Source organism: Schistocerca piceifrons, chromosome 6 (assembly GCF_021461385.2).
Source record: "Schistocerca piceifrons isolate TAMUIC-IGC-003096 chromosome 6, iqSchPice1.1, whole genome shotgun sequence".
NCBI lineage: Eukaryota > Metazoa > Arthropoda > Insecta > Orthoptera > Acrididae > Schistocerca > Schistocerca piceifrons.
In genome coordinates this window covers 562240103-562259893 of record NC_060143.1, presented here as the reverse complement: position 1 = coordinate 562259893, position 19791 = coordinate 562240103, and the positions used below count along the sequence as shown (strand labels likewise).

The 19791-nt window shown below is 46.4% G+C and overlaps 1 protein-coding gene across 1 annotated transcript in view; it reads left to right on the top strand.

Annotated features, from left to right (window-relative positions):
* LOC124803020 overlaps positions 1 to 19791 on the top strand; it is a 1344800-nt gene that overhangs the window by 1204885 nt on the left and 120124 nt on the right. The window contains exon 5 of the mRNA XM_047264127.1: positions 13841 to 14024. Coding sequence (XP_047120083.1) covers positions 13841 to 14024 — 184 coding nt within the window. The remainder of the gene's footprint in view (positions 1 to 13840; positions 14025 to 19791) is intronic.

Below are 19791 nucleotides of genomic sequence, written 5' to 3'. Positions count from 1 at the left end.
CACTAGAAACTGAAGACACACCAGGTGTGATGGAGCGTGTGCACCAGAACATGCTTCGTAGGTACCATGTCTGTAACAACGTCGGTGGTCGCCACATGGAGCTGCTGCTGTAATGCGTCAGTACTGCTCTGTAGGCGCAGTATGCTAGGCTCCTTTTTTTGTTTCGGAACAGTATAAGCATGTAATGTTTGAATGTTAATACAAATTGTTGTGTCGGATACTCTGGGAGTCAGCACCGACTCCAACAAGGAACTAGAGAAGTTGCGATGGCCAGTGGCAGGAAACCAAAATCATCTGTACAAAACACTTTCTAATTAATAGTGAACCGTGAATTTACTTTCAAAACTTTTTCTTAAGAATTTGCTTTATTTACTAGCGATTCATCAAGAACATTAACACATTTAATCACGCTATGTGAGCTTGGAAGTAGATGCCAGGAAGTAACTGATGAAATCCAAATGAAATTGCTTTTAACAAATGGGAATTTTATTCCTAAGAGTTTTTTTTAAAGAAACAGATTTAAAATTATAAGCAGCAATCACCCTTTAAATATCAGGTTACAATTTATTCAGAGGCAGAAACAAACAAATTTTTTAGTGTATGAGCTTTGGGGTTGAGAACCTTGCCGCTCCCTTTTGACACGGCCGTAGTCACGACCGCTTACAACAACCTCTGAAAGACTATACAAGTGCAAATCAGCAAGACGCCAGATTAGCTTAAAGTAAAAGTTTTAACAATTCACACAAGCACAGAAATTATGCACCACGTAGGAGGGATGGAAATGGTACAAAACACTATAATTAAAAGATTAACTCGTCACCGAAAGTGCAACTTGATTTTAACTTGTTAGAAAAGTCTTACGGTGGAAGGGTGGCAACTTTATATACTAAAGTGACCATTTAAATAAAAGCCCATGAAATGCAATCTTACATAAAATTATACAAAGTTGGCCAAACATCCTCTACAGTACGTGTATGCCGTCTCTCAAGATGACAGGCAAGATAAAAACATATTTCAGGAATTAGGCCGTTAGCCGGCCGGAGTGGCCTAGCGGTTCTAGTCGCTACAGTCTAGAACCGCGCGACCGCTACGATCGCAGGTTCGAGTCCTGCCGTGGGCATGGATGTGTGTGATGTCCTTAGGTTAGTTAGGTTTAAGTAGTTCAAAGTTCTAGGGGAGTGGTGACCTCAGAAGTTAAGTCCCATAGTGCTCAGAGCCATTTGAACCATTTGAATTAGGCCGTTACACTTCAAGCAATAAATTCGTTATCACACCGAAACCGACAAACATGATAGAGGCAGCTATTAACGTACGGCAGATTGATAGGGAGATTACCGAACAACCCGAACCGCTGGTTGCTCTAACCCACCCCTACTCCACAAGGGAAAAACGGACCACCCAATTCATAAATAACCACCTTCCCGCGGGTGGGCAAACGGAGAAGAAAGGTGGGACGACACCAAGACCAAGCGGCTGGTGACCTCACCAAGAAAACAAGTAGAATTTAACAAGTAAATGAAACAACATATCACCAATCACTTCTATAAAACTGCGATTTCTGGCGAAGACCTGGCGCAGCACTCCCAAAACACTCTCCAGAACGGTCCGCTGCCAGCCGCTTCAACGGTCGCAGGAAGGCGCGCCGATCTCCCGTCTCACGGCGTCACAGCTCGCACCGGCCAGACTGATGTCGTGGGTTGACTCCTGTTACTCTCGTGTCGGCCGCGAAGCCACTACCCCTCGCTATACGGCGAGGCCCACTGGACTCACGTGGCGACCTCACATGCGCCGACGCTCAAGGCGGACCAGTCATCTTGTGTCTCAGTGGGCGACCGACCAACCGATCGATCCAACCGCCAATGACCGTTGCTTGAGCAAATCGATCAGACTGGCGGCCTAACGCGCAGACTCAGATGCAGGAATTAAGCCCCTGACCGGAGGACCACTCGTTGAGTTCACTGCGTCCCAAATTGGGACGAGAGGAAGACTGGCATGCTGGGGACGAGAGACTGGCTCCAGACTGAATCCAGACTCACGCAGGCTGACCAACTGGCGAGCTCATAGTTCCCCTTAAATGTATGTGAACAGGCAACCTTTCCCCTTTCCCACCAGAGGGAGACACCAAATCTGCTATTGCCACAGCGGCGCCACTGCCAGAAACGGAAGGCGACTGCTTCCCACAACGCGCTTTATTTCTGTTAAGGGAAGAAACAATGAAGTTCCTGTACTTCCTGTACCTCCTGCATCCAAGTGCGCTAACAATCTATGATCACTCGCAGAATGTAGGTGAAGTATCGTCTTTCTATTACTCAGTACTGATGCTCTCGAAGTCTACGACCGAACTGGCCTTACCAGCGATGGGCGGCGGGTTAACGCTTTCGTGGTTGATGGGTCATATATGTCCCACTAACTTTGAGCGCCAGTTCGAGTGTCTGGATGTATGTTACCCATCTCTGCACGGTGCAGCCATCTAGGGACGACTGTACTGAACCTAAGAAAAAAATCGGGACTGCACTGGAAAGGCAATAGAGAAGCGGTGACTACTTTTGTTGACTGGCGTGTATATATGGCCGCTGCAATGCCACTTATTTGTGTCATTCTTCAGTTTTCATCATTTCTCACTTTCCAGCGTTGTCTGAAGTAAGTAATTCATCTTATTATTAACTTAATAATCATTTTTTAGTACAAATACAGTGTGGAATGTACTTCTCAGCGATTGTACTATCTCATAATCGAAATAAAATTATTGGGACACATGTGTCCCAGCAGACATTATTTGTAAAGATTAGCAAGACAATTGATTAATGGGTATTCATCCAGTAAAAAGAGGGAATCAATGCCCACTTTCTTCCCAGCAGAGAGAGGAGTCTCTATGTGCCGGATGACATCCGGCTCGTGAACCTAGGCAAACATGTACCGAAAGACAGTGGCGCTGGGAAGCGATGCAGATTCTGCAGCACAAACTCTAAAGAGAAGAGAACAAAAGTTGTTTGCACTGCTTGTGGTGTACCACTCTGTGCCACACCATGTTTTTCCAAGTTTCATGGCATGTAAAGTTTTGTAAGTATTGATCATGTATCATGAAAACTGAAATGTAATGAATATTTTTTACACTGGGTCTACACAAATAAAAATATTACATGCATGTATAATTTGTAGTTATTCTATTCTCTGCAAAATCCAGTTTATGGCTAAAAAAATTAAATTACAAAATTAGTCAGTCAGCAGAAAAGGTATCTTGCGTTGGTTCATGGGACATGTGTGTGCCACTTCCTGTTGTGAAAAAACCGAGAACTTAAAAAATATTTTGGTGGTGAAAATATAATAATGGGATTGAAAAGAAACTGTTATCACCTTAATATTTTAAAAAACTGTAAAAAATGAGTTTTATCCATGAAAGGGGTAAGTCAGCGTTGACAGTGGGCGCTGAACTCTGTCGTCCTGGAGGTGTGGCGCTGACCGCTCTTTCCATTGGCGCGTGTGTCAGCACCTTTTGATGCCGTTTCACGGCGGTACGCCGGCGGGTGTGCAGTCGATGCTTTAGGACTGCACACAAATATGTGTGCTTAAGTGATAAATGGGTTTCGTTATGTTTCCTTTCGAGTTGTTACCAAGTAATTGTGCTACTTCATGCCGATTTCAGTTTCTCAGGCAGAAGTAGATAAGTTAAACATCTGAACTGAACTGAACGAAAACGGTTCATTTCCGGACATGGGTTCCTATTCAAAATATAATATACACATTCCCCTCCAAAAGTCCTAGAAGTTCTAACGGGAGTTTCCGAACACATTACTTATTGCTTAAATTTCGTACCTGTTTTTGTTTTTAAGAAGTTCAATCTCGCGTGTATATTCAAGCAGTCTGTAGCTAAATTGTCATTTCTTCCAGAATACCTAGCTACACAGTTCTTTAAGGTATCAGTGTCCATTGCTGACACTTCAGAAGGGTAACAAGTTGCGTGTTTAGGTATCTTTCGTCTTTTATAGTTTACTTCTTCCGTTGATCTTGGTATGGCGAATAGAATGGGTGTGTGCTGTGTGTGGACGCACGAGGAACTGTCAGCACTTCGTGAACAGTTGCGTGTGGTTTTGGCTATGACCAGTCGCCTTAACGCTGCTGCCTGGGGCTGCAATAATGGCGGATTATATGGTGTGTTGCATGGGACACCACAGGTGTAGGTTCTTTCGCCCATGAGCTCTGCCCCCGTAGCACGTCTTAGTGAAACCAACACGATGAATTCGCCCACGCGGCAGGGTGAGTGGCGGAAAGTAGTGTGTTCGCGTTGCTCGAGGCAGAGGGCCAATGTGGAGGCTGGGCGTCTGGCCGCGCCTATTCGATGTGAGTGAAGTGGTGGTTGTTCCCTCAGCAGGGTGAGAGTAGGCACTCCCGGGCAGGGGCTTGCTGGTTCTTAGGAGATCCATCTGGACCCCCTTACAAAGGTAGCGTTCAGGGTTGGAAACAAAGCGGATGTGCATTCGATATGTCTGCTGGGAGGCCTAAGATGTGGAGGTGGCATTGCATGCAGGTTGAATTCGTCTGCAAGTTGTAGCACACGTCGGCAACAATGACGCCTACCGCATGGATTATGAGGCAATCCTCAATTCATATATATGGCTGGTAGTGGTGGTGAAGGCTCCTGGCCTCGTGCGTGGGGTGCAAACAGAGCCTGCAATTTGCAGCATTGTTCTCAGAGTTCATCGGGGTCCTTTGGTTTGCAGCAGAGTGGAGGGTCTCAATCAGTCTCCGCCGACTCTATGACGGTCTTGGCTACAGATTTGTAGACATGCGTTATTGAGTGGAGGATTCTGGGACTCCTGTTGGTAGATTAGGGGTGCACTTCACCATGGACGCAGCTGCTTAGTTGGAAGGGTACCTATGGAGTGCACATGGTTTTCTTCTTGGGATAGGCTGTAGTTTCAGGTACTCTGATGAACACTTACCAGTCGATACACAGGTACCGACATCAGACCGAGTTCAGAGTAAAGACATTTCGACTATCAAAATTTTACCAGCAAATTATCGAAGCATTCCCGAAATTATTGCCCTCTACCAAACTCCTAACACTCAACCACAAGCCAGTATTGAGGTTTCAGCCTTTACTAGAAAAGTCGAGGTTTGACTCTGAACAATGGAAACTCCAGTTTGTAATATCAAAAATGTACGGAAAAGATAGATGGTTATTTACCGTAAAGATGAGACGTTAAGTTGCAGACAGGCACAATTAAAAGACACTTACACATAATGCTTTCGGCCACAGCCTTCGTCAGAAAAATAAAAAAAACACACTCATTTATTCACACAAACACACCTCACATACACACGACCGCCTTCTCCAGTAGCTCGGACGAGTATGCCAGTCTGGTCCGAGCTGCTGGAAAATACGGTCATGCGTGCGTGAGATATACTTGCTTGCGTGAATTTATGAGTGCATGTTTTTTTATTATTATTATTTATTTATCTGACGAAAGCTGTGGCCGAAAGCTGTTCGGGTAAGTGTCTTTTAATTGTGCCTGTCTGCAAGCTACGGTAAGTAGCCATCTACCTCTTGCTTTGGATTTTTTGAGATTTGACTTTGCTTGTTCTTAGAATACTGGAGCCTTTTGTGTGCGCATATGAGAGTCCATACTGCGTTCTTTGCTTAAACTAATCCTTCCAGAATATCGATGATTAATGTAATAAGAAACAGGAACCATAGTGTTTAATGTTTCCTGTAGTCGAGGATTGTGCTCCGTTCTGTGGATAAATGTCAATTTGAAATCATACCTGCAGGCCGTTCCTTCTCCTGTGGTCATTAACCTCATTTACACGGTGAGAGAAAGATACTAGGAAGCATTTAGTGAAGTTCATCCCCTGATAGGTTGATATGAAATCCGGTGGTTAAGTTCCCATTTGCATGGTTTGTTTGTGACGAAACATAGGGTTAAATTCAGTTAATGTTTCTGTGGCTTCAGACAGCTTGTCATTAAGGGGAAGTCAGAGACTGATAGACAGTGTTTTGTTCTATAGGAAGCCTGCAGCTACGAAAAAGTCCATGATGTACCACAAATGTTCCTCTCACCGAAGTTCCTCTTGCCTCAAGTACTGATACACAATGATATCTCTTCGCTATTATACCATAGCCCGCCGCTATAGGCGTCAAAACTAGATGACACACCAAATGAAGTAACGTGTGGTAATTTACTGGAGGCAGTAGGCCTCTCGCAAACGATGCAGCTGCCTCAGAGCAATAGTGACGGCTAGGGAAGTCCTCCGGATTTTCTTCGCAGCTCTATTTCCGCTGATGCCGAAAAAGAATTACGTCACGATAATGTGCTTTACCAGTGGGTTGCGACGTTTTATTGTGTTTCCTCTAGCGGCGTGCTGTGGTACTGTGGCACAAGGGTTTCAATGGTCATCATAACTGCAGACTTGCACACGAAAACAAATACAGAAGTTAATAACATAACTTTACTTTTGTCTTACATGCAGCAGCAGTGCACATGAAACTTGCAATGTGAGGGGTACTGCGACAAGCTACGTATTTGTTTACCTAACTTTTGTGTTTAATTTAAACTATCAGACACGAGGAGAACGTCGGTTAAATTCACATAAAATTTCAGGACGACTTTTTAGTAAGGCTTCTGTTACGCCAGAGGTACAGTGTAGGGTTCTGCTATACATCTTATTTCCTATTCTCCACACATGTATGGTATATGTAAGGAAAATCCGTAACCCGTATGGATACCACCCAACTGGCATATCATAGTCGGCAACAGAGTAGCAAGTTTCGGTCACATGCCGAAACTGCCAACAGAGTAGCAAGTTTCGGTCAGACGCCGAAGGCAGTGGCGCGGCACCTCACGGTACCAATGGTGCGCGCCCACTTAGCCACGCCTCCAGCACTTCCGTAACATTAGTGCCCTCTCCCACCGCTTTACGAGGTGCAGTCAAGTTCTAAGGCCTCCGATTTTTTTTCTAATTAACTACTCACCCGAAATCGATGAAACTGGCGTTACTTCTCGACGTAATCGCCCTGCAGACGTACACATTTTTCACAACGTTGACGCCATGATTCCATGGCAGCGGCGAAGGCTTCTTTAGGAGTCTGTTTTGACCACTGGAAAATCGCTGAGGCAATAGCAGCACGGCTGGTGAATGTGCGGCCACGGAGAGTGTCTTTCATTGTTGGAAAAAGCCAAAAGTCACTAGGAGCTGGGTCAGGTGAGTAGGGAGCATGAGGAATCACTTCAAAGTTGTTATCACGAAGAAACTGTTGCGTAACGTTAGCTCGATGTGCAGGTGCGTTGTCTTGGTGAAACAGCACACGCGCAGCCCTTCCCGGACGTTTTCGTTGCAGTGCAGGAAGGAATTTGTTCTTCAAAACATTTTCGTAGGATGCACCTCTTACCGTAGTGCCCTTTGGAACGCAATGGGTAAGGATTACGCCCTCGCTGTCCCAGAACATGGACACCATCATTTTTTCAGCACTGGCGGTTACCCGAAATTTTTTTGGTGGCGGTGAATCTGTGTGCTTTCATTGAGCTGACTGGCGCTTTATTTCTGGATTGAAAAATGGCATCCACGTCTCATCCATTGTCACAACCGACGAAAAGAAAGTCCCATTCATGCTGTCGTTGCGCGTCAACATTGCTTGGTAACATGCCACACGGGCAGCCGTGTGCTCGTCCGTCAGCATTCGTGGCACCCACCCGGATGACACTTTTCGCATTTTCAGGCCGTCATGCAGGATTGTGTGCACAGAACCCACAGAAATGCCAACTCTGGAGGCGATCTGTTCAACAGTCATTCGGCGATCCCCCAAAACAATTCTCTCCACTTTCTCGATCATGTCGTCAGACCGGCTTGTGCGAGCCCGAGGTTGTTTCGGTTTGTTGTCACACGATGTTCTGCCTTCATTAAACTGTCGCACCCACGAACGCACTTTCAACACATCCATAACTCCATCACCACATGTCTCCTCCAACTGTCGATGAATTTCAATTGGTTTCACACCACGCAAATTCAGAAAACGAATGATTGCACGCTGTTCAAGTAAGGAAAACGTCGCCATTTTAAGTATTTAAAACAGTTCTCATTCTCGCCGATGGCGGTAAAATTCCATCTGCCGTACGGTGGTGCCATCTCTGGGACGTATTGACAATGAACTCGGCCTCATTTTAAAACAATGCGCATGTTTCTATCTCTTTCCAGTCCGGAGAAAAAAATCGGAGGCCTTAGAACTTGAATGCACCTCGTATAACAGTGTCAGCGGCGGTGACACAGCCGACACGCACTCGTAGCCACTTCGTTTAGTGACGCTATGTACACGTCGCCTAGTCGAGGCTCCGTCACTATTGTTTGTGCTTAACTTCAGAGAGCCTCATTCTTACTTCTGTTGTATCAGCTGCACTCTGATTCTTGCTGTATTATTTATAATGAGTCTTCGTAAATTTGGAGCAATACAGGTAAATCCTTTGCTTAATGTGTGAATTTGCTCGCAAATTATTTCTGCTCCTCTTCAGCTTCTCTATAATGACAGTTGCTGCACCACTCTATACCCCACCACTCCTAACTGTTGTGTGCGAAATAGTACACAACACGTATTGTCAGCTGACATGAGTGTTACTGTGCCTTGTGAAGCAGATGTAGGTGACAGCACGTATATTTAGTATCTATGGTCATCTAATTTGAAACTCATAAACGTGACAAAGTGTCTCTCTTCTTCGATTACACATTTTTCGGTGCGACCACAACACTCGTCCACTACATGTGATGTTGTTGTATTTGTACACTCACGTGCAAACTACACTTAACGAATGTGTCGCTTCTTGTTTCTCAGCTTCGTGATTGCTATATAGTTCTCAAGTGGTTGCTGTTTCTAATATTCTGAAAAACAACCACTAATAATAATTATTACTGTGAAAGACTAGAGAGAATTGGCAACACTTTGCTGTACCGATTCCCACTGCCATATTTCTTCTGAGGGAAATATCTCAGCATTGGTTTCTATTTTCATTTCAAAGTCAGTAGTTTTCTACAATGTTTCACCTACAATGAAGCGCCAAAGAAACTGATACAAGCACGCGTATTCAAATACTGAGACATGTAAACAGGCAGAATACAACGCTGCAGTCGGCAACGCCTATATAAAACAAGTGTCTGGCGCAGTTGTTAGATCGATTTCTGTTGCTGCAGTGGCAGGTTATCAGGATTTAAGTACGTTTGAACGTGGCGTCATAGTCGGTACTCGAGCGGTGGGACACAGCATCTCGAAGGCAGCGAAGAAGTGGGGATTTTCGTGTACGATCATTTAACGAGTGTACCGTGAATATGAGAAATCAGGTAAAACATCAAATCTCCGACTTCGCTGCTGTGGGAAAAAGACCCTGCAAGAACGGGACCAACAACGACTGAAGAGAATCGTGCAACGTGACAGAAGTGCAACCCTTTCGCCATTTGCTGCAGATTCTGGCGCTAGGCCAGGAACAAGTGTCAGCATGCGAACCATCATCGATATCGGCTTTAGGAGCCGAAGGCCCACAGGTGTACCCTTGATGACTGCATGACACAAAAGGTTTACACCTTGGCTGGGCCCGTCAACACCGACATTGGACTGTTCATGACTGGTAACATGTTGCCTGGTCGGCTGAGTCTCGTTTCGAATTGAATCGAGCGGATGGACGTGCACGGGGATGGAGACAACCTCTTGAATCCATGGACGCTGCATGTCAGCAGGGGACTGGTGTAGGGCGTGTGCAGTTGGAGTGATACGGGACCCCTGATGAGTCTAGATACGATTGTGACAGGTGACACATACGTAAGCATTGTGTCGGATCATCTGCATCCGTTCAGGTCCTTTGTCCGTTCCGACGGACTTGGACAATTCCAGCTGGACAATGCGACACCACACACATCCAAAACTGCTACAGTGTGGCTACAGGAACTGAGGTGAAACATTTCTGCTGGCCACCAAATTGCTCAGACGTGAACGTTATTGAGCATATTTGAGAAGCGTTGCAACGTGCTGTTCAGAAGAGATCTCCACTCCCGTCGTATTTTTAGGGATTTATGGACAGCTATGCAGTATTCATGGTGTCAGTTCCCTCTAACGATATTTCAAACGTTAGTCGAGTTCATGACACGTTGTGCTGCGGTACTTATGCGTGATCGCGGTGGCACTACATGATATTAAGCAGTTGAAACAATTTCTTTATCCCTTCAGTGTAGTTTTATATGCATTTCACGCCTACGTTCAACATTACTGACTTGTACCTGATACCAAAAGTTATTAAGTAATTTGTTTTTCATGTTACGTTGGTTATTATATTGATACCTCACTATTATGCAGCTCATATCAACAGAATTCGAAAGGTGATATTACATGTTAAAAATTGGCATTCAATACGCCTTTCACTGGCACTACATTTAAGTTAGTAAGCTTTGCTCGTTGTTGTTACAGCTTGTTACTTCATTCCTGTATGAGATTCTAGACTTCATGTTCACGTAAGTTTGAGGTATTCTCTTTGCGAAAATCGTTTCATGTCCCTGTGGACAAACCTGAACCAGTTTTTCTCTCCTCACCCCATTAATCTCTCTGCATTTTCCATTTGTTGCAGTCGATTCATCCTTCATCTCGTGAATTACAGAAGCAGGAATCGGAAATCTCTGAGCTTTTGCTTTACCAGGGAGACGCTTAAGTCCCTTGGGGGGCATACTCGTTTGTCATACAGCTAGTTTATCATCTGTTTCTCTTTCTGCATCTCCCTCGTTGCAGACTCCTTCCAATCTCCTCATGGTTCCTCTGACTACAGAACGCGTCGTGATTGTTTACGTCTCATCATTGCCTCTTTCATTGCGAAATACACTGTGCTATTCTGGCTATTATATAACTCAGTTATTTATAAATACAGAATCACCATTGGTTCTCATCATACAGTCCTATGCAATAACGCAACAGCGAGACGTTGAAACCATAAAGCACTTAGTGTTAACGAAACTGCTTATATAATTTGGGCTATGGCTATCGCGAACTAATAAGACAGTGTAATACTTCTATTTATATCGGCAAATAAAATATACAATCAAGAAATACTTCAGCTGTAACGCAAGTAGGCCAATAGTAGCTTCAGAACGATCACTCGAAATATGGTTAAAAGCTGATGGCCACTATTGTTCTTCTAAATACAAATAGCAATTTCCATCTTCATTTAGTTCCATCAGATTGTGGATTTCAACAAAATTAGTCATAACGAAGAGACACATAAGTAACATTTTACGGCCATTTATATTTACAGAGGCCTGTGAGAAATAGAGCACCACCGTGGTTAACACACAGCTTTAGCTGTTAGAAACAGTGTGAATGTAGTCCAAGTTTTCCATGGTTTCTCCAACTTCTTCAAAGTTAATGCTCGTGTACTTTCTTCGCAAAGAACACCTTAGTTTTTTCTTCCCTACTTTGTCCACTAAAAGTTTCAGCTTTCCAGAATCATTGGCATCTGTGGGATATCGATTTCAAACCTACTTTCACAGTCTTCTTCGCCTGTAATACCTGCAGTAAAGGTATCGAAAGTTAGAAGTAGTTACGTAACAATGAGAAAGTAAAACTATGCACTTCGTCTCTGCAAAATATACAATAAAAATTCAATATCCTCAGTTGTCACGAGTCGGTAATTACGACCGAAGCACTATACAGGGTAAGCCACGAGAAAAGGTATATGGTTTGAGGGCTGATAGTATTAGTGATGCTGAACAAGAAACTTCATGTGGAAATACCCCCCGAATAGTTTCCGAGATAGAACAAGTTTAATTTATTTTCTGTGTTATCCAAATATTGTCATTGTTTACAATGTGCCAGAGTTGTGTACAGGAAGAAGTTGAGACGAAAAATTTGGTCCTGGACACTTATGGCGTGTCAAGTCGGGAAACTACCTCAAATTGACTTACAAAAAGTACCTAAGATACAGCGTATGTGAGTCGCGTGGGGTTTCCAGCATTCTCGTGCTGTCTTTGCCCTAGAGAACAAAATGAATAGGATCTTTTAGGTAGGACAATTAGTGTAGCTTAATTTTGCACAGCGACACGTTTTCGCTGCAGCGTGCGGTATTCAAGTTACTCAAGAAAAAAGCGCGATAGTGAAATTAAACTATTCGGAACAGGGTATATGTACAGATGAAGATTTTTTTTCAGAATCACTAATACTATCACCCGTCAAAGCAGGTACCATTGCTTCTGACTCTATCTGTACGTGCGAGAAAATTTGTAGATTAATCATTAAAGTTGCAAAATGTCAAGACAGGAAAATATTAAGAAAATTATCCGCCTAGTCCGATCCAGTAGAGTATGGATTGAGATAAAATCGTACACACAATGTCCACTTTCTGGAAAGACCCCGACACTTTGAGGATGTGATGACTGAAATTTTCTAGCCACATTGTCAAAATTAACAACGGGCAACCGTCAAACTTCCCCCTGAACGAAAATGTTGTTTGTTGAAAAAAAAAAAAAAAAACATCAGCAAACGAATTCTGTGAGGCAGAGAAAATTTGGTAGTGTAATTATTAATCTTCATTTTGTAAAGAAAACAATCACTACAACAAATAACCTTTGGCCATAAGAACACACAGGAAACTCCAGTTGAATAAATTTTTAGACATAAATAGAGGATGTAAAGTTGCTGCTTATTCATGCTCTTCAAAGTTCATGAAGCTGTAAGGAAAAAAATACAGGTAGTAACAGCTGTCGGTAAAGACGAAAAATTAGAAATCGGAATACCAAAATTAACTACAGTAGAAATTTACCTAAAATGACTGTAGCACGTACATGACTACATCTCACCACTTCTGACACTTCGCTTCTTTCTTTTATTGCTAAATTGTTAGGTTCTATGACAGTGAACATCAGTTTGCTGAGCAGACACTGATCTTGTTAAATTATCCAATTCTGACTGCATAAAACTGTTGGATGTCAGCTACAATCGTTCTCAGAATGTGATAGTTCTCGCCTTTCCTGACAGGTGGCACTACAAGCTGACGAAAATACGCACGATAACGACACAGCAAGCTACTAGTAACACAAGTACTTACAGTTTTTAGCTAATATTACACAAAAATAAAACATAATATCACGCAATTTTCTGAAAAAATTAGGAGGCGTCCAGTTAACTGGCCAGATGCGATTTCACTGCACAAGTAATTAAGTTTTAATCCTGGATAATTGACTATAGCTTTTTCACACATGTGGTTCCTGCTGACCTGGCTAGATCGCAAGTATCTCCACTTAAAGCCTCTCAGACTGAAGATAAAAAAGTTACTTATTCAACATGAACATCACTAAAATATGAGAACTTCTAACAGTTCAGCGCGTAGCAATCGTGAATAATTTAATGTTTATAAAGAATCCGCCTCGATTGCAAATAGAATGTTGACCTAGGTCTCGGCGCGGATAGCCACGCCTTGTTCGGAGCACATTAAAACTACAAACTGCCTAAAGAGGCGTGGACCAACATTAATGCAGAACGCCCAAAAGGGCAAAAGACTCACATAAAATGTAAAAATAAACATTACATGTGTACCATGTCAATAGCTGTACTTAGCTCAAACGTCAGATGCGTGCTTCCTCATCCCAGCCAACGTTCGGTGGGCCGCGGTCTCTCAGGTAAACTCTGAGAGTTGCCCCTGAATGATTTGTTAGTCACGTGACATGCAACGATTAGTCGACACTGGAAGTCGCTGAGCGGCGGGCTACGGACGACTGTACTTAGCGGATTGGTTGCTGTGCTTCGCAAGAGAACGAGAACCAGTCGCCGTTCCAGCAGCGCTCCAGCGGGTAGCTGTACTCTCTGACCGGCTGTTGTACTTTCCAGGAGGACGAGAGCCAGTCGCCGTTCCAGCAGCGCTCCAGCGGGGCGTCGCTGCGCGCGCGCCTGCTGCCGTCCGACTTCGCGGAGGGGCGGCTGTCGCTCAAGTGCGCCGCCGAGGTGGCCGACATCTACTTCCAGGCGGCCGAGCTCCAGCTGGGTAGCCGGCCGGAGCCCGTCCCGCAGCGCGGTCAGTACTCCAGAACAACTCCCTTCCTCCTCTTTCTCCTCTTCTTCTTCTTCTTCTTCTTCTTCTTCTTCTGCTACTCTTGAAGGTTTAGGCACTTGTGCCTGTTGTGTCTTCACTTTTCATGCCATTTTGTTCGGATCTCCGTACCTGCATTCTTACTCTTGGCCGGCAAATCATGACCTGACGAGGGATTCTTTCTACATTTATACTTTGCAGATGATATCTGAAACGGGCGTAGGTACCCTAAAGCAACTTAATTCGCTGCTGAGCGCTAGGGCTGGGCCTGGAGGCGAGAAAGCAAGTTCACAATTCAAAGCACGCATAATGTTTCAAACAAAAGCCAGCAGCTTAAGACGCTAGTAAGATAGCTTTTAAAAACAAGTAAGAAATTCAACAACTAGTCGACTACTAATGAGGAAATGAGATCAGCAATTGAAGTCTGCAAAAGAGCTTTTACACAGTTAAGAAGCTAGGCAGTTTGTTAAATATGAAGAGGTATCTGAAGTCAGCCAAGCTGCATATTAATAATTTAAATCTTAACATTTTCAAAAATTTTCTGTTGACTTTTAAATATATCTTAAACAATTACAGCATATTTGTGAAGAACATTAATAACATAAGCAATGCATCACGTCCGTTGGTGACGTAGATCCAGGAGAAGTTATACAGATATACAGGATAATCCGACGACCAGAATGGGCGGTGTGATATCGCCAGCCAAAGGTGTGCCGGTGCATGCAGGAGATCCTGTACAGAGTGAGCTACAACAGGCTGTAAACTAACCGTAGAAGACTAGTAAGAGTGCGCTGATTTAGAAAGGGCGGAACATTACCCTTTAAGAGCCAAACATAAATAAATCTAGAATGAGATTTTCACTCTGCAGCGGAGTGTGCGCTGATATGAAACTTCCTGGCAGATTAAAACTGTGTGCCCGACCGAGACTCGAACTCGGGACCTTTGCCTTTCGCGGGCAAGTGCTCTAACATCTTTTTTTTTTCTTTTTTTTCTTTTTTTTCTCTTTTTTTTTTTTTTTTTGCACGCTACCGCTTTTTTTAACATAAACTGAAAATAAAAAGTTTAACTTTTTACTCAAGGGAAGACTTTTTTTTTTTTATTTTTTAGTGGACCGGTGGGGGCTCGGGGGGCAAAGTGGGCAGGGGTCGAAACCTGAGGCCTGGCCACAGTGTCCCCCGCACCACCACCGAGCCTGTGGGGCTTAGGGAAGTGGGAGAAGCAGGAATCAACAGTAGTGGAAGGCGTTGTTATTTATTTATTTGCATGTGTTTCTGTAATATTCACTAATAGCATGAAATTATGGGAACACATATGCGAAAGATAAAAGAAATATAAATTCTAGGTAAAGAAAAAGAAAGGAAAAAGGAAAAGCAAAAGGAAATAAAATCCGCGCAATCTGCGACGCGCTTTCCCGTCCGCGGAGGTCAGAAGTAGAATAGATCGTAGGCGGTTGAAACTCAGACACCGCCGGGGGAGGAGGGGAGGGTGCCCTCTGTGCCAGGCACCCCCCAACTCAGTGGAGGTCTAACAAGGACCGCTCGAAGATAGTTAGCAAATAACGTTCGGTAACGTGGCGTGTTTTCGAGAGCTGCATGGGCTGTTCGTAAATAGGTCCAGAAGTCGAGGCGGGATTTAGGTCCCTCATTAAAGAGATACGCGACCGCCCACCCTTTGACCCACGTAATAGCATGACATTTGGCGGCGGGAAAATGTCGGTCCTCCGGGTATAGAAACATTCGAGGCTCGACTGTGTCTGGTGGCACCCGGAGATAGCAGGCAATGATTTGCTGCACGAAGCGCCATACATCTTGCGATGAGGCGCATGTCAGACGGTGTTCATCAGTGTCCAGTTGCTGGCAAAGTAGACAAAGAGGGGATTCTGACAAGCCAATGTTGTGCAGGCGCTGCTTCGTGGCAAATTTCCTGTTGACTATGTGATACCACAGCGCCCGGACGTTCGTAGGGAGGAAGGGCTGGTGGATGGTAGTCCACACTATGGGCCACTGGATGGAGGGGTGTTTGGTCTCCATCACATTCCGGGGAACACAGCGCAGCAACAGGCTGTAAAAATCCTTAGTCCTAGGTGGGCGTGTATCTGGGAGACTGGTATGTATATAACTGTAGTCGACGAAAAAGGTCGAAAGATGGGACAAATGAGGCACGATATGGCCGACAGACACTGGTGGTGAGGTGGAAGCTGGTAGGAGGACCTCAAGCAAGCTGCGTGTTAGAGATGTACTCTGGCCCATCCACTGTTTTCTCATGGTACTCATGTACAAGGCTGCAGATCGCAGACGGACATTGACGAGCCCGACGCCACCATACCGTGTGGGCAGGGTAAGTGTCTCATAACGGACTTTAAACATTGAACCAGCCGTGAGGTAATAGCCAAAAGCCGCCTGAAGGTTGCGCCCAATTGCAGTTGGCTGAGGGAGAACTTGCGCGATGTGAACCAATTTTGATGCCACATAAAGATTAATAAACGCAACCCTTTGAAGTGTGTCCTGACGGCGCAAGAGGTTCTGGCGGACGTCGTTGCGGATGACGTGTAACAGGCGACGGAAATTCGTTGCCGCCGTGCGTGTGACTGTGGGGGTAAAGGTAATGCCCAGGTACCGGAAAGTCCGCACAAGCGGCAGTGGTGCCACTTCACCCTCCTGGAGGCCTCGTCCAATGTGCATTGCAGAAGATTTGGCGACATTCATAGCACTGCCAGCGGCAGCCCCATAACGGGTAATCAAGTCGAGGACATCCCGAATCTCAGAGCCGGAGCGAATGAGGAGGAGGAGGTCATCAGCATATGCCCGACAGCGAAAAGTGTGTTGGCGTAGGGTGAGGCCAGAAAGCTTGGTCGTCAAGCCCCCAATAAGGGGCTCAAGGGCAATAGCATACAGGAGGGTAGAGAGGGGGCACCCCTGCCGTATCGAACGGCAGATAGGTACCGGCCCTGCTACACGTCCATTGACTTGGACACGTGATCTGGCACTGTCGTAAAGACGCCGGATGACGTCGAGAAACGGAGGGGGGATGCCCATTCGGGCTGCCACCGAAAACAGGAAACGATGACGCACTTTATCGAAGGCGCTGTCGAAGTCTATAGCGACGACCGCTGCCCGGAGCCTGCAGGCCGCCGCTATCGCAATTAAGTCGCGGCATTCCCCTGTGGCAGTCTGTATGTTAATCTGTCCGCCAGGCGTCGTTTGTTCTGGCGAGAGGATATGAGGGAGTGTAGTTCGGAGCCGCATTGCCAGTAAGCGCGCGAAAATCTTGTAATCGGCATTGAGGAGGGTGAGCGGTCTGTAACTCGTGACCATCGAACCACGGGCTGGTTTGTGGACTGGTATAATGATGCCCTCAGCAAAGGCGGGTGGGATTGCTTGGTCAGATGTTATCAGTTCTTGATACATAGTCGTCCACCGTGGGGCCATGAGGTCCCGAAAGGTACGGTAAAACTCAATCGGTAAGCCGTCAATGCCGGGCGATCTGTTGACTGCACCTTTGGCGATTGCGTTGTTGACTTCGTCTAGCGTGACCGCCACTGTCAAAGCATCCGCCTCCGTGTGGGGGAGGGTGCGCTTGACGTAATTCAAAATGGAGTCGTCTGCTGCAGTTTCAGAGTCGTCATCACTATAAGTACGACGGTAGTGCTCGACGAATGCGCGGACGATGTCATTCTGAGTGGTCACCTGCGTTCCATGAGGCGTTGTCAAAGTGCTGATGATCTGCCGACGACGCCTTCGGTTGTCGGACACTATATCATGCATGGATGGAATTTCTAAATCCGCGTGATCGTGGCGCCGCGTCCGTATCACGACCCCTTGCAATTTCCGGCGTGCCAGCGCAATTATCTTCGCCTTAGTTCTTTGCCGTTCCAACTGGTTGTCCGGGGTTGGCGGTTGAGCATCCAGATCTCGGAGAATCGCGTAATAGAAGTCAACAGTGGTGCGATGCCAGTCGGCCATGTCCTTCCCGTATCTCATCAGTGTCCTCCGGATCGCCGGCTTGGCGCAGTCCAACCACCATGTCAATGTCGAGCGGTAGCGGGGAAGGCGTCGTTCGCAGGCTGTCCACGTGTCAGTGACTTGTTGGCGACACGCCTGGTCAGGCAAGTGTGAGGTATTGAGTTTCCATGGCGCACGTCTGCGCCATACTGATTGCGGCGGAAGGAGGACCGTACAGATGTAAGCGCAATGGTCGGAAAAGGCCAGCGGCCAGCGTTCGGCGCCCCGTATCGCAGATCTAAGAGTTTGTGAGACATATATCCTGTCTAGTCGGCTTGCGGAATGACTTGTAAGAAAGGTATGGCCAGAAAGGTCGCCGTGTTGTACTTCCCAGGTATCGTGAAGCAGGAGGTCTCGCACCACTATACGTAGCTCCTGGCATGTAGTATAGTGGGGAATCTGATCTTTAGGATGCAGAACGCTGTTAAAGTCACCTCCTAGTAGGCAATGGTCATAACACCCTAAAAACAGGGGAGCGATTTCCTCGGAATAAAACTGGGCTCTTTCATGCCGTCGTTCGGTGCCTGAGGGAGCGTAGACATTAATGATGCGTGTCCCCATGGCAGTGAGTGCCATGCCCCGAGCTGATGGAAGGAAGGCGACATCGGTCACAGAAATCCCGTGGCGGACGTAGATGGCCACCCCGCGGCCCATAGGATCACTCGCAGAGGCGTGGGCGGTATAGCCATTAATATCCGGGAGACTAGCCAAGTGAACTTCCTGCAGAAGGGCGAAATCAATATCCGAAGCCCAGAACATCTCCTGCATAAGGCGGATTTTCACCCTGGAACGGATGTTGTTGGTGTTGATGGTTGCTATCCGGTAGGCCTGGTGTCGGATTGCTGGTGGCTGGTCCACTCCGCCGTCCGCGCAAGGGTGTGGGCGTCGCAGCGGAACGTTATCCCGCTGGCCCGCAGGGGAGTCTGGGGAGAGTATGATTAGTGGTGCGGCCGTGACGGCGCAGGGTCCCGTAACGGCTCCTGCTCCGTGACCTCCTCCTCGTGCCACGCCGTGGAAGCAGAAACTGGTGTATCGTCCATTTTGTCGGCAGAAGATGTTGTAATTGTGCGTGGTGTCGTGTCGCCTGTGAGACGTTCATGATTTAGTTCAGCGTCAGCACGGGGCGCAGGCACACCGATAGATGTCTCCGCGCTCATGACGTCTTCGTCAGCAGTAGCGGGTTCTGAGGCCTCGTGCTGGTCGACGGTTACGTCCTCCTCGACTTGTAACGTTTCCTCTTGGCCGGAAACGGTGCGACGTCTTCGCTTGCGACGTTTCGGGGAACGTTGTTTCCTTGTGCGACCCTCCGTGTCCGGCGACGGAAGGGAGTCGCGTCGTTCTGGCAGAAAGGCCGCTATAGGAACGATGAGCGAGTCGATCTCCATCGTGTTTCCGAGATCAGGGTCAGCGTCTGGTTGCGTCGGCATCTTCGGAGCGGCGTCAATGGCCGGCCGAGGCGGCGGGTCGTCCGAGGCGCTCTCCGTCAGTGTCTGGTCGGGCTCGTTGGTGGCGTCGTTTGTGGTGACCGGGCGACGTTGCAAAGTGGTAGGAGAAGCCAGAGCAGCGGCATAGGTCACCGGTAGCACTGTAGGTGGCGACGTGGGTGGTTTTTCGGCAGCTGGAAGTTGCGTAATACGCCGTTGTAGGCATTCGGATCTAAGGTGGCCTTCTTTGCCGCACCCGGAACAGGTCCGAGGCTAATTATGGCACGGCATCCGCCGATCTGTAAGTAGGACGGGACGTGGCTTCGG